The sequence below is a fragment of the Nestor notabilis genome, unplaced genomic scaffold (genome assembly GCF_000696875.1).
Source record: "Nestor notabilis isolate BGI_N333 unplaced genomic scaffold, ASM69687v1 scaffold11258, whole genome shotgun sequence".
Classification (NCBI taxonomy): Eukaryota; Metazoa; Chordata; class Aves; order Psittaciformes; family Psittacidae; genus Nestor; species Nestor notabilis.
Window position 1 is genome coordinate 10,261 of NW_009939950.1, and position 24,182 is coordinate 34,442.

A 24,182-nucleotide genomic window follows, 5' to 3' on the forward strand; every position below is an offset into this window, starting at 1 on the left:
AGCATGTGCAAATTATATTGCTTTAGTTTTGAGAGCAGTATTTCAAAGCACTGTTTGAAGAAGGGCTTCAAGAACCCGGTGATGAAGACAGGGTGCTCTTGAGACAAAGGGCTACTACATTTTGTCTCAATATAAAGCTCTCAAAGGAAAAAAGTCAGTAAGAATTCATTTGCAAAGCTCACCAGGAATTCAGATCGAATTCTAACAGTGTTCACACACACCCTGCCCTTGTGTCTGCAAAAATACAGCTTTTCTGCAAAGTAAGATGGTCAGAAGTGTACAGATACCTGGGGGTAGGGGTGATTATAGAGAAGAGAACATTCTCCCGTTAGAGGATGTAACTCCTCTTGCTGCTCAAACTTTGAAGAGCTCTGGGATCTTTGAAATATCATGAGCCACTTTCTAATATAAGTGGCTCATGATATTTTTTCCTCAGAGGGGAAAAAAAATCCATAGTGTAGGCCAACAAAGGAAAGAAATGTCATATTTAGCGCCCTGGTCACCTCCTGGTATTAAGCCCAACTTACAGAAGATCTCAAGAGGTCACGCTCATGTTCCTTCTGCAGAAACCCAAGCACAAACCATACAGTAGGTTAAGTTCGTGTAACAAAAGCAACCCCTCAGTGTCTCCCCCAGATGCTGCTCACAGAACAGTGCAGATTTTACAGGAAGCCTGTTATCCTGAGGAATCTGTCACAGCCCAGTGGCAGATGCTGGTGCTTCAGGATTTGGTGCCCGGGATAAGCCACCTACCTTGCTCCTCCGCCACCAAGCACCAGTGCAATGGCATTCCCGGTCAGAACACGAGCCAGGCGGGAGAAGTCAGAGTGACGGTCTGGAGGTTTCTGGCATATGCGTTCATACATCTCTATCTGCAGGAGAGAGGCAGAGGATGGTCACCCCAAAGGCAGAGCAGAGCCTACACTACCAGCCAACAATGTACTGTTAAGAACTGGAGAGCTGCTGCTCAGGCGAAAGAGGGTTCATGAACGATCCAAACAGTTCTAGTGACCACACGCACCTCCTGCTTTCACAGTAGCTGGGAGGATTTCAACCTAGTACAGTATTTTCCTTGGAGCTGTTTTTCTTTCTTGACAAGGATTTGAAGTTACTGGAAAGCAACCCAAGTCTGCCCCTGCTTTACCTTTAGCATGGCTTTTGCAAGCACAGGGATCCTCCTGATGAAAAGGGCTCTACCACAGGTGCACACCTATCAATATGACCTTGAGGTAGTATTTACTGTCTTCAGCCTACCAAAAAGGCAAGTATTCATCCATAAAGAAGACATAAGCCCCTTATCCCTATGTTTCCCATAGTAAATTGAGTCCAAACAGGCTAAAAGAGAACACTCCCTGTCTAGCAGTCAGTTGCACATCAGACTATCACACAGTGGCATTATCTCAACTTCAGTTTGATACACAAGAGTACGTGTACTACAGCTGAGGGACCAGCCACTGAGGCAAGAATCTCTTACCAGCTTGGTCAGGCTTCTTTTAGAGAAGACTCTGCGTGGACAGTGGAGATGAAGATGACCAGAACACCAGCTCCGCATGTTGAGCCATTCCACAGTTCGGGAAGGCAGAGGCCCATCCTCCTTATGGAGCAGGATCAGTTGCTTCTGGGCTCGGACCGCAGTGTTCTCCAGCATCCTCTCCAGCTACAGCAGGTTATAACACCAAAGGAATGGGGCTATCAGGTATGTGCTGCTCCACCATCAGTTTAACAGAATACTGCACCGTGAAATACGTATCTATCTATATATGCACACACACACAGACATCTGACCACTAATCCTATCTGAATATGCAGACAAACCTGAATGCTTAAAAGGGAATGCTTTTTACCCAAACCACAGACTATTAAATGCACAGCACAGATACGCGCTCTCCGTGCAAAATGAGACTGCTTCCCAAGTCATACCCTAGCCTCCAAATGTTCAGCATGTTTTGTTCTTTCACTTATAATCAGACCCCTTTTTCCTCTTGCATTCCTTATTTTACTTGGTTTAGACAACTGATGGCAACTTGCTTGTTCTGTGCTTTCTGCCTCCCACGAGCAGCCAGGAAGAACCAACAGAGTGACACACAAGAACACTGCTGGTGGTACCAGTCCCAGGCTCTTTGGAGGTCAGACTCAGCACTTCACAACCCTAAAAAACCCACTTGTGACCTCCTTTTTATATGTGCTGTAGAATTTATGTGCTGCTCAAACAACTTTGGTAATAAAATATCAAAAATAGACAGTAAAGGGGGGGGAGGGGGAAACAGCTTCCAACCTGTAACAAAATATATTAAATTATTCACATAATACAATTTCTATCTGATTTTTCCTAGGCACACACCATCAATTCCACCCAGGCAGAAAATAATTTCTCTCTCTCTGTGGAGATCCTGCAAAAAAAAATTCTGGACAAAAATGCAAAGCTTCAAAGCAATTTGACTTCAGATTTACCATTGGCAAAAATGACTCTTCGGAGGCAAAGAGCTTAGCTGGAAGTACTTGTACATAAAACTTGCTATTTCAGTTCAATTCTTTTTATATTTATAATACACGTTTCTCAGGAACATTTCATTATTTATGCTTCACTGGGTAGTAAACCCAGCAAAACTTCTGAGTGTGAAACAACTTGCAGTCCTGATCCAGCTCTGGGGCAACATCACCAGAGGGACGTGGAGCTGCTGGAGCGAGGCCAGAGGAGGCCCCGGAGCTGCTGCGAGGGCTGGAGCAGCTCTGCTCTGGAGCCAGGCTGAGAGAGCTGGGCTGGGGCAGCTGGAGAAGAGAAGGCTCCTGAAGGGGACACCTTAGAGCAGCTCCAGTGCCTAAAGGGGCTCCAGGAAACCTGGAGGGGCTTTGGACAAGGGCCTGTAGGGACAGGACAAGGGGAATGGCTTCAACCTGCCAGAGGGGAGATTGAGATGAGCTCTGAGGCAGAAGCTCTTCCCTGTGAGGGTGCTGAGGCGCTGGCACAGGGTGCCCAGAGAAGCTGTGGCTGCCCCATCCCTGGCAGTGTTCAAGGCCAGGTTGGACACAGGGACTTGGAGCAACCTGCTCTAGTGGAAGGTGTCCCTGCCCGTGGCAGGGGTTGGAGCTGGATGAGCTTCAAGGTCCCTTCCAACACAAACCAGTCTGGGATTCTATGATCTGTGGAACACTGCAGGTATGGGAAGGAGCTGGTTCCACACCTCTCCAACAGTCGGCTCCTGGTCTCCCAGCCCCACAATCAGGATGCAGTCAGCCTGCCGGATGCAGCGCTGGGTCCAGGGTGTGAGGGTGCTGTCTGCCTGGTAGAGCACAATGCGGTGGATGTCCTCCTGCTGTCCCAGCCAGCTGGTTAGTCTGTATTCATGGATACTGGGGACAGAAGAGAGAGAAAAGAAAAAGCAAATTTCAGATGGTTTTACATCACAGCTCCTAACAGAGCAGGGAGAAATCTTACGTGTCAAACACAAACTCTCAAGGGCATCAGAGAACTGCATCTTTTGCTCATCCAGTCTAAGAACCTTATCTGCTCACATTTCCAGGCTCTTCCTTTCTTTATTTCTCCATTATTTATACATTAGATATATATAAACAGAGGAAAGAGGCTGCAGTGATGACTAACTTCAACAAGACTTCCATGGCACCTCTAAGACTGAGAACACAATACCCACCTTGAGCAAGCCAGCTTTTCCCATCTCACAAGTGAGAAAGTAGTTATGGGAAAAAAACACCTGCATTTGAACCAAACCCTCTTGAAACACTGTTGTCTCAAACCCCCTTGATAAGAAAGCATAACCTATGTTGGAACATTTTATTCCCAAATACTGTCTATACTTCCCATCCCTGGCAGTGTTCAAGGCCAGGTTGGACACAGGGGCTTGGAGAAACCTGCTCTAGTGGAAGGTGTCCCTGGATGAGCTGGAAGGTTGGAACTGGATGAGCTTTAAGCTTTACAACCCAAACCATTCTTCTTCTATGATTTGTTCATCAGTAGCAATGAGGCCAGTACCTGTCCAGCGCAGCAGCACCAAGTCGCTGTTTGATGTTATCACTGGTGAGCAGCAAAGCAGGACCTGGAAGAATAAGAAGTTTCTGGTGTGAACTCCTGCCCTGGAGCTCCTGACAAACCACCCTCAGGAAATGCAGCTCTAACAAGTGCAGTTCTGTGAGCTTGCCTGGAGGATCATGATGGATTGGTGCAATGAGCAGAGGAGAATGAGCCAGCACGAACTCTTCTCAAAACTCTGCACATTTATCTATAGTAACATCTTCCCATTCTCCATATTCCCAGAGCTCTGTAACTGCATTAGTCACAAACAAGCTCTGTTCTATCACATTCCTGGAGTCACGCAGGATGAGAGTTTCTACTGCAGCTGCATTTTCACCAGCACAACATTCAGAACATCACAGACCTTTTGCAACCCCAGAAAGCCCAGGAATCTGGTTTCAAACAGAAAAGCTACTTCACTGACATACTGAAATACACCATTTGTTCATCCTGCACTGAACCAGCTCCCCAGGTGACTCCAAAAGCTCTCTAGAGTAGTGCTACCTAATCAATAGGCCGAAAGGAGCCTGTGCCACCACCAACCCCATGGAGAGAGACACACAAATCTGTGGGGCCCAGCCCAATTCACACAACTTCCATTCCAGAGACAGGCACAGGGACATGCCTGGCAAGCACATTACAGGCACATCAAGTTTCCTGCAGGCGCTTTAGGTGATTTTCCTTAATAGCAAACCTGTTTCAGCAGCAGCACCACGTGCCATATGTGGTGGAGGCTGCAGAGTAACTGCAGCTGAAGAAAAAAAGCAAAGGAAAGAAAACTGAAGGGATTTATGTCACACCTAAAGAAAACATTATCTGTCTCATACTGAGAGAGAAATTCACATTTACAAAGCAGGAAGGAGCAGTCACTTCGTATTCATGTTTTCATTGTGCAATCCTTCAGTTTTTCATTAAAAAAGAACTGAGATTTATGTTCCAAATAACAGAACACTTCATTATGTGAGGTCTCTCAAGACACTAATGAAACAGCACGTTCAATGTGTTTGGCAAAAATCAAGGAACCATGAAGGAACAACATGGTGAGGTTGCAATTTCACACTTCTCTGCTGCATAAGGAAAAGCTGCAAGTCCAGCCCCTGGAGCTGAGCACCACAACCTCCAGGCCAGCTCACGATGCTACGATCCTCCTGCAAAGACTTTGCTCTGCTTTAACACGCTTCAGGGTTAGACTTGAAAACACTCAGCAGTATGATTTATCATCTGGTACTTTCCAATATCCAAATAATGTTTGTTCTTTGTGACACTGATGAGGAAGGAAGAGCAAATAAATAGGTACAAAAATATCTGTAAAGTAGAGACCAAGAGATACCAAGTAAAAGCTGGTAAGAAAGCACAGAGAGGAGGATGACCTGAGAGAGGAACTGAACTTCCTCATCCTCCAGTGAAGTTTTTGGGAGTTGGTTCCTATGAAAGCACCAAGTTCCAAGCAGACACAATTAGTTCATACACCCTTCAAGAGCAGAACTGGTTTAACCTGCCCTTCACTCCTGCAACTGTACTGCTCCTCCCTGGTACTCACTGAACCATCCTTCTGCAGGGAGCCTCACCTTCTTCAAGGCCACGTTGGACACAGGGGCTTGGAGCAACCTGCTCTAGTGGAAGGTGTCCCTGCCCGTGGCAGGGGTTGGAACTGGATGAGCTTTAAGGTCTCTTCCAACCCAAACCAGGCTGTGATTCTATGAGGCCCAACTCTCGTGGGGCTTTTACCACCTCATTTTTAACATGGGTAGATTCTTTGATCTGATTCACCATTCAGCCTCACAGCAGTTGGTCTAGCACAATTTTAGATAGCGTAACAGGTTTGAAAGAGGTCTTCCCACAAGAAATACTGATGACATTGCATGTGATGAAGACAGCAAGGGAGAGGGGGCAGGTCAGTTCTGAAAAAGCAGAGTTACCATTTGCGTTCATTAATGTGCCAAAGTTCTCAGCAAAGCACAAGTGTTATATAGACCAAATGTTCTTCCAGGATAAGTGACTTACAAAGCCTTTAACAGTGGTGGAAGTTCAGCAGCAAAGATGAACAGCAGAAAAGGAATGCAAAATGAACCAAGGAATGCAATAAAAACATCAAGAGAGACAAACAGCAAGGAGGGAGCAGTGTGCTGCAACTCTGCGGTTGCTTGCTGCTGCCCTGCACCCAGTCACTGAGATCCAAGAACATGAGGAGGAGCTGGGAGGGCACCACGCTGCTCTGACGCATGGGGCCATGCCCTACAGGGGAACCATCAACCCAGAGACCCTGCCAGCCACAACACCTTCTGTACGGGCAGGCTTGTAGAGCCAAGGTGCATCTCTGTTAGTCAAGGTGATGGCTACGTCACATACAGATGCCCTGAATGGGGACAACACATCCCATCAATCATCACAAGAGGATTGGAGGAGTGTATTACAGAATTCCAGACTGGTTTGTGTTGGAAGGGACCCCAAAGCTCCTCCAGCTCCAACCCCTGCCACGGGCAGGGACACCTTCCACTAGAGCAGGTTGCTCCAAGCCCCTGTGTCCAACCTGGCCTTGAACACTGCCAGGGATGGGGCAGCCACAGCTTCTCTGGGCACCCTGTGCCAGCGCCTCAGCACCCTCCCAGGGAAGAGCTTCTGCCTCAGAGCTCATCTCAGTCTCCCCTCTGGCAGGTTGAAGCCATTCCCCTTGTCCTGTCCCTACAGGCCCTTGTCCAAAGCCCCTCTCCAGGTTTCTTGTAGCCCCTTTAGGCACTGGAGCTGCTCTAAGGTCTAAGCCTGCAAGGCATCCCCCCACACACTGACACATGGGACAGAGGGACCCAGACCCTTGTTCATCCCCAATATAGACCACACTGATGCCTCCAAATGAACCACTCTGGTTTGTTTCAGAAATAACAACCATCTGCTCTCCACTTCCAATTTCCAGCAAGCTCCCAATTAATCAACCATTAAATAACCCTCCATTAATGTGATCAAGAACACCAACATATGTGTTCTCATAGACCAGAATGACCAAAAGTGTTATTTAAACTAAACTGCTGAGAGCAACGAAGTAATAAATAACTCTCCTTCTCAAGTACATACTCCTTGAGCAGCCACACCAGCAGGCAGAAGCACCCAAAAGAATGTGTTAGTGCCTCCTCAACGTGCATTATCATAGTTACAGATCATCATCTAGTGATGTTCTTTCCACTTCTGCCATCAGCCTCACAGGCCATTTACAGCTGCTGCTGGCATCATGAAAACGTCTTCATGAAAGGCCAGGTTGGACACAGGGGCTTGGAGCAACCTGCTCTAGTGGAAGGTGTCCCTGCTTGTGGCAGGGGTTGGAACTGGATGAGCTTTAAGGTCCCTTCCAACACAAACTAGTCTGGGATTCTAGATCCCTCCCTCCTCCAGCAGCCACCTGCACCCTTCAGGGACTGTTCTTTTTCCTTAGACACAGGGCAAAGAGCTCAAAGTTAAGAACATAGCAGAGGTGATATGAGGTAACATTAAATAGTGTGTCTCTGACTACACCCAGCAGCAGACTGCTGGGGAAGAGTATTAGAGCTAGGTGAACCTAATGACATTCTCCCAGCTGCCAGCAATTTGCAGTTCCTGAAACTCTCAAGCCAGAGGTGGTGACTTTTAACAGCCCCTGAGGGACTTTTTCATGCTGTGACCTTCCTGGTATTCTGAATTCTGGGTCTTGATGTGCTTCAGGTGAGAAAACCACACAGCAGCAGTCTTATCCCCAGGCACAGAGGATCATGATTCATGGGGAAACCTCATGGAGCATCTAAATTAGTACTCCAGAATCATCTGTTCTTCAGTACAGAACTACAATTCCATGACGGAGAGGTGAGGAGAACAAAACGCTGGCACATGCCTGAGGACTAGGTAATTTTATCTTTTAAGAGTACAAGGCACTCAAGGAGAGGGCCGAGAACACCCTTCAGCAGGGCTCAAGGCACAAACCATACCCCAGCAAGGAGACACAAGCATCACACAGGAGACACAAAACCCTTCCTTTCTTTCCAAAGATGATCATGGTGCTCACTTTGGTAACTGTTCTCCACATGACATCAATTTCCTAAGATATGCAGGAGTGGGAATGCAGATACCCTAGTTCTAAGTCTCATAAAACATGGTCAAAAGTTGCCTAGATAAATCACAGGCCTAGAGGTCAAGGTGTGATCTCTGATGCTTAGAAATGATTGCGAATCATAGAATGGTTTGGGTGAAGGGACCTTAAAGCTCAACCAGCTCTAACCCCCTGCCATGAGCAGGGACACCTTCCACTAGAGCAGGTTGCTCATGAAATCCACCTCACCTGGAAAAAATACTGGCACAAGAAGATACATCCAGTCCAAAATGCACTGAGGGAAGATTTTAGCACAGCAACTTCCTTGCCTGGACTACATCAAAAGAGAATTTACATTTGGCCTAATAAAAGTCTATAAAACTATGTGTCAGAGACAGAACTGATAAATGAGTTTGATTTCCCAGCATGAAATACCAAGTCATGCCAGGGTCGAGGCACCACATTAAACACTTAACACTTAAATCTCTGTGTGAAGAAGGGAAAACCATGCAGAACTACAATTAAAAACTCCACTAAATTATTAGCAAAGATATTTCAGTGAGCTTTCCAATTCACTTCACATTTTTAGAAATGGAAAGAAAGCTTATATTTAAAGGGCAGAAGGGAAGGAGAGAGACACATATGTTGGATTTGAACTCCTCCCCACATTGGTTTGAAATCATATACGATTAGAGGGCTCCTACATAGAACCAGAATTCAAAGCCATGTGGTATGTCTGAGCTGGCCCCAGAAAAAGAACAAAAAATAGTTAGGTAAATACTTCTTAAAAATCTGAATACTGCAGAAGAGCTTTCTAATCAAAGCTGCTCTCAGCTCCACCAGGATTAATAGGAAAAATAATAATCATAGAATCCCAGCCTGGTTTGGGTTGGAATGGGCCTTAAAGCTAATCCAGTTCCACCCCCCTGCCACGGGCAGGGACACCTACCACTAGAGCAGGTTGCTCCAAGCCCCGTCCTGGCCTTGAACACTGCCAGGGATGAGGCAGCCACAGCTTCTCTGGGCAGGGATAGGAGAAAACACAAGAGGAGAAAAGGAGGAAATAGAAACGGTTAAAAAGCAAGCAGTGCTTGCTGCTGCTGAGAAAGAAAGAACTAACATACAGAAAGCCCCTTGCAGTGAAGCACTGGCAGGAGGTTCACCAGTGTCCCACAGCACTGCTGATGGGCTGTCCCGATGAACAGAGGCTATGAAGGCTGGAGGGCTTGCTCTGCCAGCTGTGCTGGGAGCCACACGGCTAGCTCTGTTTTCACACAACACTTTCCTCTTCCCACTGCTCCATTTTGGCAAGAATTTCAGATGCCAAGGTTGTGCAGCACCATCTGTAGCTGCCAAGCACCACAGACATCAGTTTAGGAATAGAACAAGAGAAAAGAAGGGTGACCGAGGTGAAGTGATCATCACAAACCCCCTCATCCCAGTCGCTTTCAACTGGAGTGGTTATTTTTATTCCTAAATAGTCCATCTACCTACTTAAATGTCTGTTGGTTTTATTTACAAGCTCCGAGTGCTGTCACACATCAAAACAAGCTGGCACCAATCCATAAGAAGTACCCATTAGCAGCATAGCTACAGCTGGGAGCTATGCTCCATTAGGGATGGAGCATCTCAAAGTAAGAGGAATCTTCAACCGCCCACAAATCAGTTCTCACTGTGACTCCACCATAAGCTGCACACAAATTCACATTTCAAAGGTTAAAGGGATCAAGCAACAACAGCTTTTTCCTGTGCCCGCTCACCTAATAGATTTTCTTATAGCAAAATAGTAAGTGCCAGCTGCGGATACCCTTGAGGTCAAAAAGGCAATAACCAATAAATGTAAGTGGCTGTACCTCAAGCATTGTGTAACCTGTACTTTTCAAAATCAAAAGCCATGAGACAGCAGGCTAACAATTCATCAGAGGATTACGGGAGATCTACTCAAGAGATGTGTGATAGTGTCTGAGAATGAGACGAGGATGTTCAGGAAATGTCAAACTGTAGTACTGAACATGAACTGAATTGTGAATTAAATACAGGCGTTTGTGAGCAAGTGGAACTTGCAGACACAACTGCACCAATGGGTAAAGCAATTAATGACTCAGCTGTGAGCTGAATAAATGGGTTTGTGAACACAGGAGAGACAAACAAGCTGGCAACAAATTGGACAATGATCCAAGACGAAAGTTGGGACTTCCAGTGCCAACCTGGACCTCCTCCACAAGCCTCTTCCATTAAGTCTTATGCTTACCACTAACTGCACTTCCTCAAGAGAAGAAAACTGCATATGAGATCCTTTGGTGGATGAAGCCGTACAACTGAGTGTCCTGGGTTCAGCTACAGCAGTCATTTTTTCTCCTTCTTAGTAGCTGGTGCAGTGCTGTGTTTTTGACTTTCAGTCTGGGAACAACGCTGATAACACCGATGTTTTTAGTTGTTGCTCAGTAATGTTTACTCTGACCAAGGACTTTCGCAGTCTCATGCTTTGCCAGAGAGGAGGGGAAGCCAGGAGGAAGCAGAGGCAGGACACCTGACCCAAACTGGCCAAAGGGGTATTCCATACCACAGCACGTCATGCCCAGTATATAAACTGGGGGGAGTTACCCGGAAGGCCCAGATCGCTGCTCGGGTCGGGCTGGGTATCGGTCGGCGGGTGGTGAGCGGTTGTGTCCTTTTCCCTTGTTATTCCTCTTATCATTATTATTGGTAGCAGTAGTGGTTTGTATTATACCTTAGTTACTGGAGAGCTGTTATCTCAACTCGTGGGAGTTACATTCCTTCGATTCTCCTCCCCATCCCTCCGGGAGCGGGGGGAGGAAGGAAAAGGGGGGGAGTGAGCGCGCGGCTGCGTGGTTCCAAGTTGCCGGCTGGGTTTGAACCACGACACTGAGGAAGCCTGAAAAGTTCCCAGAGATGAGATGGCGAGAACTGGGCTCTCAGAGAGGCCTCATGGGCACAGTGCACTGGTGGGGGATTTGCCCACTGAAGCCAAGGTGAGAGGCCAGACAGAGCAGTTCCTATTTCTGAGTCATTAAGGTCACAAAGTTTCTCACTGAAATAAAATGCATGTTAGGGATGGGAACAGTGAAGCAAGAGGTCATGAAAAGGCTCATCTTGACTGCTGCTGTATCCCTACCCCCAAGCAGCATGAATCCACCTCTGACTGATGCCAGGTACCTGGCCATACCTCTCTACAAAGACAAGCAGCATTCCTTCCCCTTGATGCAGTAACACGTAAACACCTCTTACCCACGGCGCTGAGAGCGTGCTTGAGCTCCAGAGTAAAAGCTGTCAGCGGCACGTCTTCAGACACTGGCATGATTGCCACTGTGGAGAGATTGCTGGCAGGATTCCCAGCATCCCACTTGCTGCCCGAGCTGTGATATCCAAGGGGATGACCTGTTTGGAAAGAAAAGACTTGCCATCAGCCAGCCCAGAGAGCTGTGTGTCACTTCAGTGTCACTTCATGGTTTTCAACTGCCAGGCAGCAAGGGAAGTGCCAGAGAATTGCTTAACCCAAGGGAAATGTGACATCTTCCAGAGCACATAAAAGAGTTCCCACAGATTTCCTACTTAAGAGCATGAAGATCAAATTGTGTCATTTTTGGCTGCTGCCATAGAAGTTAGACAACGATAAAATTACTTTTTAAACATGATGTGCATTTACCTGACATGTTAAGAGAAAGATAAAAAGGCACTTTTGATAGGCACTTTGTACAAGGGCAGGTAGAGACAGGACATGGGAGAATGGCTTTAACCTGCCAGAGGGGAGACTGAGATGAGCTCTGAGGCAGAAGCTCTTCCCTGGGAGGGTGCTGAGGCGCTGGCACAGGGTGCCCAGAGAAGCTGTGGCAACCTCTGAAGTATCACAGACTGGTTTGAGTTGGAAAGGACCTTAAAGCTCATCCAGTTCCAACCCCTGCCACAAGCAGGGACACCTTCCACTAGAGCAGGTTGCTCCAAGCCCCTGTGTCCAACCTGGCCTTCAACACTGCCAGGGATAGGGCAGCCACAGCTTCTCTGGGCACCCTGTGCCAGCACCTCAGCACCCTCACAGGGAAGAGCTTCTGCCTTACATCTAACCTGAACTTCCTCTGTTTCAGTTTCAAACCATCACACCTTGAACATTTCCTCCTACTCACTTCTATCAGTAAATACACTTTGTTTTGCCTGTGCCACATACAAAAAGTTTAAGAACCAACCCATAGGAGCATTTCCTCTCAATTAATACAGTAACATAATGCAAAGACAGACAGATTAAGTCAGTCTCCAGGAGCTGCCACTCAGACTGCCTGATTCAAGTCTATTACAGCTGCTACTTCCAGTGCTCCCTTGGAGCTCTTCTCACAAGAAACTCAAGGAAATTTCAGTACACACAAGCAGCACTCTTTTCTATCTCAATTGCAAATCATTCCATTCCCACACTGAATTACCTATGCTCTGCCAAAAGAAATTGTGCACATATATATAACAAAATCACCATTCATTTGTGACAACAGCTAAAATATTTAGTGACAAATTCTCTTTTCAAGGATGTGCTTTTCTGGATCCAGATTTAAGGATGTAAATCCAGCTCTTGGGAAGCATCAGCATCAATGGAGTAGTCCAGGAATGAGTCTTACCTCCCTGCTGAAGACTGCCAAGAATCTTCTCGCCCAGCAAGTGAATAAGTCTAGTCACAACCTAGCAATGGGAGAGAAAGAGATAGAAGAGAAACAAACATTCAGGCAGAATGTACTAAAAATAGTGCATCTAATCATTTCAACCTCTTGTAAGACATCATATCAAGTTGGACTCTACAGAGATAAGGTTTATAAGCATGGCTTCTTTCCTGGCTGGAACATATGGTGACTGATCATTTGTTTGGATTTCTTTTACCTTATTGTAGTCTAATCTGGAAGAACAAGAAAACAAAGTGAATCCCAAACAGGCAGTATTTAACTTGCTTTGGGAACAAAAGAAAAATGTAGAATCCCAGACTGGTTTGTGTTGGAAGGGACCTTAAAGCTCATCCAGTTCCGACCCCTGCCGCGGGCAGGGACACCTTCCACTAGAGCAGGTTGCTCCAAGCCCCTGTGTCCAACCTGGCCTTGAACACTGCCAGGGATGGGGCAGCCACAGCTTCTCTGGGCACCCTGTGCCAGTGCCTCAGCACCCTCCCAGGGAAGAGCTTCTGCCTCAGAGCTCATCTCAATCTCCCCTCTGGCAGGTTAAAGCCATTGCCCTTGCCCTGTCCCTATATCCCTTGTCCAAAGCCCCTCTCCAGGTTTCCTGGAGCCTCTTTAGGCACTGGAGCTGCTCTAAGGTGTCCCCTTCAGGAGCCTTCTCTTCTCCAGCTGCCCCAGCCCAGCTTTCTCAGCCTGGCTCCAGAGCAGAGCTGCTCCAGCCCTCGCAGCAGCTCCGGGGCCTCCTCTGGCCTCGCTCCAGCAGCTCCACGTCCCTCTGGTGCTGTTGCCCCAGAGCTGGATCAGGGCTGCAGGGGGGGTCTCCCCAGAGCGCAGCAGAGGGGCAGAATCCAACTATTTTGGCAAACACATGAAGCTGCATTTCCACTTCTCCTCATTTCTCCCTGCAGGGCACTGGCACCTCTGGGTTACTCTCACTCCTGAGTGGCCGTTGCCACTTCCACTGTCTGTAGGTACTAATGGCTCAAAATGCTTCGAGGCAGCACTCGAGATGTCCCACACAATCCTGCTTCCAACTGATCCCCAGAGAATTACTCCATATTTACAGTAACCAATTTCAGACATCTTGATTAAAAGGGATAAGGACTCACTCTAAACACCTGCAGCAGAACAATCTATCTAACAAACTGCTCTCCCCTCAAATCACGTTTCTCTGGGACCTTTGAAGGGACAGATTTTACCCCAGCTTTTTTCCTAACAGGACTCACATGGATATAAACCAATACTCAACTGGCCGAGCACAGCCGAGAGCTGACCAGCTCATCTCCAACAGGAGCAATCAATAATCCCAACAAGTGCTGTAGCCAAAGACTAATAATTGCAATGCCAAGGAGTGACAGACATGTGGAATGTGTCATTCATTCTGCAAAGCTCCGTGCAAGAGTTTTACCAAACAAGGAAAAGAGCTATTTAAATGCATTAAGAATTAATAGAACAATCATTAGATACTGTCTCCCAGATAAATAATTTAAGATCAAAATAACTCTAATCTTCAGGAGGACATAAAATACCCCCAAAACCAACACAAGAGATGTTCCCCAGACTCTTCACAAGCTCGATAAGAAGCAGCAAACAGCTACCTTGGACTTTGGACAAAGACTGTACCCACAGGAACAGGCACTTCAGGGTGCATCTTTCAAGTAGAAGGCCATGTAAGCACTAAGCCAGGTCAGCATGTCCATCAGAATCATTTCTATAGCCTGCTTTGAAAATGAAATTAAATAAATGGCCCCAAACTTACTAAAGCATTCATCGCTTAAATAAGCACCAAGATTTATTAAGCATCTATAGGAGGGAGGGAGAAGAGCAAACAGGCAGCTTCCAACACAGGGTGACTTCAAACAGAGCAGGGAGTAAGAGCTAAACAAAGTTATTCCAGTAACCTCTGTCTCACAGCCATAAATGCATGGTCCTGAAGATGCCACATCAACCATAGAATCACAGAATGGTTTGGGTTGGAAAGGACCTTAAGAGCATCCAGTTCCAACTCCCTGCCATGGGCAGCGATCCATCTCCTCAGTGGTCCAAGATCAACTTCTTTAAGGTTCCTCTTATTTGCCCCAGTGGCACACACACATTGTCCATACCCACTGCACCGAGAGCAGCAACGCTCTCCCACCTCCTTCCTTATCCTGGAATCTCAGGCAGGATCTAAAACACTGTCCAAAACATAACAAGAGTTGATGATCACCCAGCAGACTTGTTACCGCTTTATCACCACCAAGAGCTGCAGTTCTGGCATTCAGTAAACAGCACTGGGTGTAGCTATGGAAAACTGACCCAACTACAGGGAGCAGGGAGGGAAAGGGGGAATTTTTAATAAAAATTAAGAGACTGATTTTCCTTCCTAAGGGAGACAACCTGCCCCCTGCGAGCATTCCTAAGAACCCAGCTCACGTGTGTTCACCCAACAACCCATCTCTGCACAGCAGCACTTTCCATCAGCAGTTTTGGAAGGTGTGATGAACATCTTACATTTCTGAACCATTTTAAACATCAGAATTTTAATTACTTACTAAAACCATCTCCTGTATTTAGCACTGCTTCTGCTTTACAGACAGCTCAGGAGAGCTCCGGCTGCGCTAAAGAAAATGTCCAAGGTCAATGACTGAACTAAGAATAAAACCTATTGGTCTCATTTTCCAGCTGGCTGCTCCTATTGCCGGGAAATATTCCTTGCCTGTTTGCTGGAGCAGCCCTTGCAGCCCTGCTACGTAAGATATGGAGCAATTATTTCCCTGGTGACTTTGTAAGACAAGCAAGCCACCAACCACAACGGGATGAGTCACTGCCGCAGTCATGGCAACGCCGAGAACAGCGCCTGGGACCAGAGCTAACCACTGAACCGAAATTTCCTCCCGGTTCTGTGTTCATACACTAGATCCCTTCCACTGGAAGGCCAGGTTTCCCTTGGAAAGAGGCTTGTCCATCCGTCCAAGGGAGAAATCTATATAGAATCACAGAATCCCAGCCTGGTTTGGGTTGAAGGGAGCTTGAAGCCTATCCAGTCCCTGCCCCTGCCATGGGCAGGGACACCTTCCACTAGAGCAGGTTGCTCCAAGCCCCTGTGTCCAACCTGGCCTTCAACACTGCCAGGGATAGGGCAGCCACAGCTTCTCTGGGCACCCTGTGCCAGCACCTCAGCACCCTCACAGGAAAGAGCTTCTGCCTCAGAGCTCATCTCAATCTCTGGCAGGTTAAGGCCATTCCCCCTATAAATCACATCTCCACTGATAACAGGCCTAACCTCCAATGACTGACCTTCGCCCACCACTGCAGGGCAGCCAGAGCAACTGTTACCAAATTCAGTACAACTGGGGAGAATTTGAAACCAAGACACAAGAAATATGATTCATCAGGTTTCCAAGCACTGTTATTCCTGCAGGAACAGGGCACAAGGAGGAGCAGCACAGCTCAACGCAGCCCAAGACTATGACAAGGATCTGGGAGAGGATCTGGGGTGGCACAGAGGGGGCTGGTGAGGAGGAGGAGGAAGCAGAAATTAGTCCTTTGGCTAGGATGTCATGGACAAGGACTGAAGGGTTATTCCCTGTGTGCCTGGAGGAGATGGAGGCAGGAGGAAGGCAGGTAGCAGGGTGGGTACCTCAGCACAGACATCTGGGCAGTGATTCAGCAGTCACTGATTGCCACCCTCCCTCTTTAGCTGTGTTTTGTAGGAACAGCTCTGGAAATCGGCAGTGAGGGTTTAGGCAGAACGGGAAGGCAGGAACTCTGGCGGTGCTGCTGGGAAAACTGGACTGACCTGGAAGAAACCTGAGCTTTCAATCCTCCAGAAGTGCAGCATGCTGTACAGCCCCGGCATTCTGAGCCAGTGCAGGATGGGCACTGCTCTTCCCAAAGCAGGCCAGGCTTCCTCCCTCTCTCCATGCAAACACCAGCCTTTCCCAAGCATGGTGCCAGAAATCACAGAGCACTCCCCAGACATCTGAATTATCTCATTTCCATGGCATCACCATCACCCAGGGCTAGACAGCCTTCACAGCACCGGCAGAAGTATCTGGAGTGCTCATCCCTATGGCACATCTGGGTTTTAGAGTCTCTCCTAGCACCCACCCACCCAGCCCTGCAAACACACCTCCTGCTCTCCACAGACACCAGAGCCTCAGGAACCTCAGGAGCTGAGGTTTAGGGTTTGAAGACAAATCTGCCCTGATTTTTCAGACAGTGAGTTGGAGCCTGGACTTCTCACACAACACCAGGAGGCTTCTCAATCAGGTGAGAACCATTAATTGCCTACAAAGTAAATGCAACTTTCTGAGCTCTGTACTAAGGATAGAGCCAAACTTGTCTGACGTGATGAGAAAGCTGAATTAATCATTCCTTATTATCAGAAACCACCATAGCAAAGAGCGAGTCCTGCTCAGTTCATCACAGTTAATCACTGCAACCAGTACCGAGGAGCAGGGACATCGATTGGGCACTCCTGGGGTAAGGCCAAGTGTGAACAGAGCTGCACCACTGCGACTTCACACTGCAGGTTAAACCTGCCCTTGTGACAAAGAGGGCACTTTCTTACCCGCTGTTACCTTCTCAAGCTGTGAAGTGACTCAGAAAGGTCATCAGGCTTTGCCACCAACCTCAATATCCATCCACCTGAGTCCGGACTCAGGAGCCTGATTCTTAAAAATGACTGAATCAAGTTTCCAAAAATTCCCCAAAGCAAATAAAACCCCCTTCTCCTGAGATCATGCAAAAGACTTTTCACGCCAGAAGGAAGAAATCTGACCTTAGAGGTCTAAAAACCTGAGTCTGTCTCAAAAACGACTCAGGATTCCAGGTGCACCACTGCTGCTCTCCAGCAGTCCCAAAGCCTGCAATGTTCTGCAGACACCACTGCAATCGTAACTTCATAATGCCTGGCCCAGAGCAGGCCATTCAGTTGAGACACATTCTCATAGAATCCCAGACTGGTTGGAGTTGGAAAGGACATTAAAGCTCCTCCAGTTCCAACCCCCTGCCATGGGCAGGGACACCTTCCACTCAGCACCCTCACAAGGAAGAGCTTCTGCCCAAGAGCTCATCTCAATCTCCCCTCTGGCAGGTTAAAGCCATTTCTCTTGTCCTGTCCCTACAGGACCTTGTCCAAAGCCCCTCTCCAGGTAGGCAAAGGAAATGAAATGTTCATCCTCCCATCTAACCCACCTTTCCAGACTGACTCACCAGAACACTCTTGTGCAGGGCAAAACAGGATAAAGAGTATTCTTCTTTCTCAAATGGCAATGGAGAGCACTTCATTCAGCACAATTCCACCCCCCTGACCCAGCTTACCACCTCATCTACCTAGTAACGTGTTGTCTTCCTGGCTGTTTCTGAGTCAGCTCCATCTCCAGTAAGACCCATTCAAGCTCTCTTATCAGCCTCCAATCCCCCCAGCTCCCCTGTATTGAACAGGAATGTCTGTTCCTGCATAAGCTACAGAGAAGGCTGCAGGAAACCATTAATTATCCCTCTGCTTAACGAACATTAAATTACTCAACCAACCTACAGCCTCTGCATTGCAGGGCAAGGACTGAACTTCCCATTCCCGAGGGGACAGTATTTGCCTCCTTTAGGATGACTAACATCAGTTGAAAATCAAATGACCTTCGAGGAGGTGGCCAGGCAGAATTACAGCTCCCCATCACCCACTAGTGCTGGTACAGACACTGCTCCATCCATCACAGGTCTTGGGAATCCTCCTGAGCACCACTTGCTTCACAGCTACTCCAATTCCCACACCAAGTGGTTACAGCCACTCTGCAGCGTTCTATTTCCTATAATCCCTTCACATATTTCTACCTCTCATCCACACCCAGCTAATCTTCCATAGCTGGGTTCGAGTGAAAGCTTTTGTTCCTATTCAGCTGTGAAACTTAAGAGCTGTTTTACAATAAGCCCTTTTGAAAGGGATTTTCGTGAGAATTCAGCTGTAAAATACTTCCCTATGGAAATTTCTTTCAGTGTGTGAATAGTAGGGATTGCCTGGCAAATGGACTCTCTGCTAATAGATAACAATGGGAACAAGCAAAGCTTTTTCCCATCTTGGCTAACAAAACATGTAGAGAAATCATGGGAAAATGACCCCAAAAAAATCTACACCAACATCCAAATTCACAGTAACAACTAATTGATATGTTAAAGGTGCTGTGCACATGAGCCTGAGAGAGCTGGGCTGGGTCAGCTGGAGAAGAGAAGGCTCCTGAAGGAGACACCTTAGAGCAGCTCCAGTGCCTAAAGGGGCTGCAGGAAACCTGGAGAGGGGCTTTGGACAAGGGATGGAGGGATAGGACAAGCAGAATGGCTTTAACCTGCCGGAGGAGAGACTGAGATGAGCTCTGAGGCAGAAGCTCTTCCCTGGGAGGGTGCTGAGGGGCTGGCACAGGGTGCCCAGAGAAGCTGTGGCTGCCCCATCCCTGGCAGTGTTCAAGGCCAGGTTGGACACAGGGGCTTGGAGCAACCTGCTCTAGTGGAAGGTGTCCCTGCCCGTGGCAGGGGTTGGAGCTGGAGGAGCTCTAAGGTCTCTTCCAGCCCAAACCAGTCTGGGGTTCTATGATTCTCGCAGTGAATAAGAGAGCTCATAGGTGAGCTAAAGACTTTCTCAGGTGACTTTGAATTTTAAATACAAGGTTCTAATAGTTAAGCCTTTAAAATTAAAACCAGTCATCCAGTAGCCACCTTTAAATTAAATATGTCAAATAACAATTTATTGGTGCCTTCCCAACAGGGTATTATAGACCTTAACAGATGTGATTTTGTTAAAGGACATGTAAAAGGGCTTTCTGCCACACAGAAACCCAGTGTGAATAAGCCAGCAAGGAAAACAGGGCCACCAAGGGCTTTCTGTTCTACAAAGTAAATACAATTGGGGTGAAATAGTAATAAGAACATTTCACCTATACAGAGTTACATAATAGCAGGTTCATTTCTGCAGAGCTCTTGCCAGGAGCTGAGATTATTCTCTACCAGCTTACTTAAGCTTTTTTTCCCTTGAGGGATAAGGGAGGAGGAGAGGTAAATTAGACCCTCAACTTGAATAAAACCAGGGCACTGCTGAAGCTTTCCATGGCCTCAGCTCTGCTAAACACTCTGCTTGTCACATAATCAGGAGCTTAGCAAGGGGTCTCCCATGAAAACTTCCAACAGTTGGAGAACTGCCGTGACAAAGCAAATCTTCAAGGCTGAGTGAGCCTTGAACCATTTCTGTCACCTTTACAAATGCTGCTACAGCACACAGGAGAACTGAAGCTTTATCCTGGGGCTCTTTGAGCTTCTAACACTTGTGATCAATTGTGTCTTGAAGAAAAACGGCATTCTCACATCACTGCTGTGATTCAGCCCTCGCTCCTGCCTGCCTCGTGTCAGGCAGCTGCAGCCAGTGACCATGCTCCCACTGAACATTTTTCTTCTCTCCTTTTCACATCCACTTCTCCTACAGTCAAGAAAAAACTTATTTGAATGGACCATGAGAACAAATACAGAAAAATCTAGAAGTGTGGCCTCTCCTGACCTGTTCAAGTGCTACATCAAGCTGAAATAATGTGATGCACAGTACACGCAACGCCGACGGAAGTGTTTGAATAGAGGGCACACTACAGAGCATGCTCTGAGAGGCAGATAACCCCAGGGAAGGCATCATCAACCTCAGGAAAGCACACGAAGTTAGCAGGACTCACTGCCCATGATGGATGCTGGGTTCTGTGTGTATTTAAACCCCAAGGGCAGGCTTAGGGAATTAAAAGAAAGATGCAGAAAACCTGTGTATTTTCTAGCATGCAGAAGGTGGCCTTACAGTTACACACTCCCCCCCAGCTCCTAAGCAATTTCTCAGTGCATTTTCCACCAGCTACAGCAGGTTTCAAGTTCGAACGATAAAAACAATCTCAGCCTGGAAGAGGCAAAGCTAATCTAGGAAATGTGATCCAAGTTATATGCTGCTATTAGAACATCTCTATAATCTGTTCACAAATGCTGTGCTCTCACTACTGCTTCGAAGCTGCTTTGTGGTGCCAAAAATCATGAGCTGATTCTCTGTCCTACTTTCTAGAACTGAAGGCAGTGATGAAAATAGAAAGAATCAATTCCCTTTCACTCCTGCAATGCTGAAAAGCTTCAAGCAGCACCAGAAGCAAGCACACAGGCTGTCAGAGGAGCAAATGCTCTCACTGGCTGCATGCCTTGACAGCTACACTGGAGAGCTGGGCCCTCAGGCAGGAGCTGAGCCTGGAGAAAACAAGGAAGTTTTGCATTGTGAACCACTTTCAATTAGGAATGTCTGGGATGCCATATGAAGAGAGGCAGAGAGACATGGGCTTGTTCAGCCTGGAGAAGAGAAGGCTCCTGAAGGGAGACCTTAGAGCAGCTCCAGTGCCTAAAGGGGCTGCAGGAAACCTGGAGAGGGGCTTTGCACAAGGGCCTGTAGGGACAGGACAAGGGGAATGGCTTCAACCTGCCAGAGGGGAGATGGAGATGAGCTCTGAGGCAGAAGCTCTTCCCTGGGAGGGTGATGAGGCGCTGGCACAGGGTGCCCAGAGAAGCTGTGGCTGCCCCATCCCTGGCAGTGTTCAAGGCCAGGTTGGACACAGGGGCTTGGAGCAACCTGCTCTAGTGGAAGGTGTCCCTGCCCGTGGCAGGGGTTGGAACTGGAGGAGCTTTAATGTCCCTTCCAACCGAAACCAGTCTGTGACTCTATAATAGCCAGAGTGTATCAAGGTTGGGATGCTTTCCTGACAAGGTAGGAGATGTAGATGTGACTTCTGCAGACTGAGCAGGATCTAGACACCAACATTTGTCATTTCTGGGCATGTGCTCTGAAATGTTGGCTGTTATTTATAACTGAGATTAGATTCCCCATGCTCACCCACCAATTTCATCCCTCAGAATAACAGGGGCTATTGTGGGTCACAGCAGAGACCCCAGCAGACAAGCCTCCTGCCTCTGACACAACCAAAGCTGGTGCCCAGGGGAGAAGACAAAACCAAGAGCAAGCAGCTGGTGCTTCCCCAAGGATCCATTGTGTGTAATCACAGCTCAAGCAACCTGAACTTCTGAGGCATGATTACCTTCATCTCTCACTGCTGCCATTGACAAGCACCACCTCCTTTACGGTTTCCTTACCCATCAGGTAATATTTTCTTACAATGCATTCCAGAGTTGAACCCTTTCTGGAATATCTATAGACTGGTGAGCAGTATGCAGGACGAAGTCCCTCCACTAACTCCTAGAATTAAAGAGCTCTTCACCCTTGACAGGAGATAGTAAAACTCAAGAGTAACTAATGGGAAAGGCAGTTCAATCACAGGAACAGGCTGGTGCTTGGCTATTAACGCACAGACTACTCAAGGTCTATGGAAGCTGCCAAGAGGAACACCAACCCAAAAGCCATTCTCCTTGGTGTGGAATTCCTCTGCATTAAGAGAGTATTCCACCTGTCTCCGGGGAGAAGCACCAATGTTTGATCACCATGCCACCAAGTGAGACTTGGGTTAACTTTACCTTCCCAATCAGCAGGAGAGTTGCTTGGTTTTATCTCTGAGCTTGGAGCAACCTGCTCTAGTGGAAGGTGTCCCTGCCTGTGGCAGGGGGTTGGGACTGGATGAGCTTTAAGGTCCCTTCCAACCCAAACCAGGCTGGGATTCTATGAAAGATGCTTTTCTGATGTGCGGAGGACTGAGAGGAAAACCTTCCACCCCACTGCTGAATCACAAGCAAGCTCATGCTACCTTGTCAGTTGTTTCAAACTCCTGGCACCAGCTATCCCTTCATTGCTGCAGTACTTTTGGAGGGATGAGGGAAACAACATCATAAATCCTGTGTGTAAATCATTCCACTAGAATAACAGGAGAGAAAATCAGACAGACAGAATTCACTTGGCACATCACCCTGCTCAGCACTAAGCACTACCTCAGGCATAGCTTTTTAAGAGGTTATAAAATCAAGTAGCAATATTTCAGCCCTTCTAGGGAGCAGAATCAGCTTTTCCTCAATTCCCAGCTGCTGCAATTTCAGTACCCCACCATTTGCTCTATCCAGTATGGTGAGTAGCTTGTTCTCTTCTATCGGGAGACAAATTTATCCATTTGAAAATAGCTGCTATGTCTTCCTTAACCTTCCATGGTCTCTTTGCCTTTATAGGTGACTATTTCTAAACACCAACCAGCCGCCTTTGTGTGCTCTAGACTCCGCACATGGTCTGCCTCTTCCTTCACATGTGCTGCCACAGGCTGGGACTGAAGCTTTTCTAGTATCAGTATATGTTATATATGTGCATGTGTATATATAAAAATTTAGATATATCCAGTATATTTTCCAGCCTCTCTCACTCAGCCTGTCTCCATAGCACAGGAGGTGCTCCAGCTCTCAAAGCATCTTCTGATCATCTTAATTATGGAATCACAGAATCCCAGACTGGTTTGGGTTGGAAGGGTCCTTAAAGCTCATCCAGTTCCAACCCCTGCCACAAGCAGGGACACCTTCCACTAGAGCAGGTTGCTCCAAGCCCCTGTGTCCAACCTGGCCTTGAACACTGCTAGGGATGGGGCAGCCACAGCTTCTCTGGGCACCCTGGGCCAGTGCCTCAGCACCCTTATAGCACAGAATTTCTTCCTTTTATGTCCACAAGTTGAACACTTCTACCAGGTCATAGATCTGGGCAGGAAATCTGTTACATTAAATAGAGAAGAAGAGGCTCAGAGGGCTATTCAAGAGAGACCCAGAGCACACGAGTGCCTTAACAACCCACAGCACAAGTTTAGAAACACTTCAGCCAAAATAATTCTACAGAGAAACCAGGAAGATTATTTTTCACTGCCATAACTTCTGAGCACCTACTGCAATAATAGAGACAAAACCCCACAGGTTTTGTAACAGGAGAGTGCATGAATGTAGGCTTTGTTATACAGTTAAAAAATAATAATTAAAAAGTTACTGTGTCCTAGGAAAGCAGCAGGATGCAAGGATTTATGCAAGGATTTTAACTAGGTTTATTACTTTTGCAGGTCTTTTTAAGACATGGTAAAGTAAGTATATGCCTTAAAGACAGCAAAAAGAAAAATTAGAAATCATTTGAAGTAACAGCATTAAAGAACTGCTTTTAAGGCTAGTACAATGATTTAGTGCTTAGTATAATGTCCCTGATGCACTCAGGGACAAAACAATTACATTTCAGGTCTGTCAGACTCCAGTTGTGCAGGAGGGAGGTATAATGTCAAGTGAATTACAGGAGACAGATGAGTTGATGGATTCACAGGGAGCAATCCCAGTCTTCAGGACACAGACAGATCTAGCAGTTGCAGAATGAGGACTGACAGCCTAAAATTTAAGGAAAAGGAAATCCAACCCCCAAATATCAATGCTCTGGGAATAAAGGTACGTGTAACCAAGTGCTGGCTCCAAGTCCTGGTGAGCAAGACAAATGAGTAGC

The 24,182-nt window shown here is 47.2% G+C and overlaps 1 protein-coding gene across 1 annotated transcript in view; it reads right to left on the minus strand.

Moving 5' to 3' along the window:
- Positions 1-749: 749 nt before the first annotated feature.
- The window catches only part of LOC104410065 (patatin-like phospholipase domain-containing protein 7), a 73,520-nt gene continuing 50,087 nt past the window's right edge, over positions 750-24,182 (minus strand). Inside the window, exons 20-25 of the mRNA XM_010020123.1 lie at positions 12,701-12,761; positions 11,328-11,477; positions 3,989-4,052; positions 3,183-3,351; positions 1,475-1,657; positions 750-872 (exon numbers count right to left, since the gene is read on the minus strand). Of these exons, the coding sequence (XP_010018425.1) occupies positions 750-872; positions 1,475-1,657; positions 3,183-3,351; positions 3,989-4,052; positions 11,328-11,477; positions 12,701-12,761 (750 nt within the window). The remainder of the gene's footprint in view (positions 873-1,474; positions 1,658-3,182; positions 3,352-3,988; positions 4,053-11,327; positions 11,478-12,700; positions 12,762-24,182) is intronic.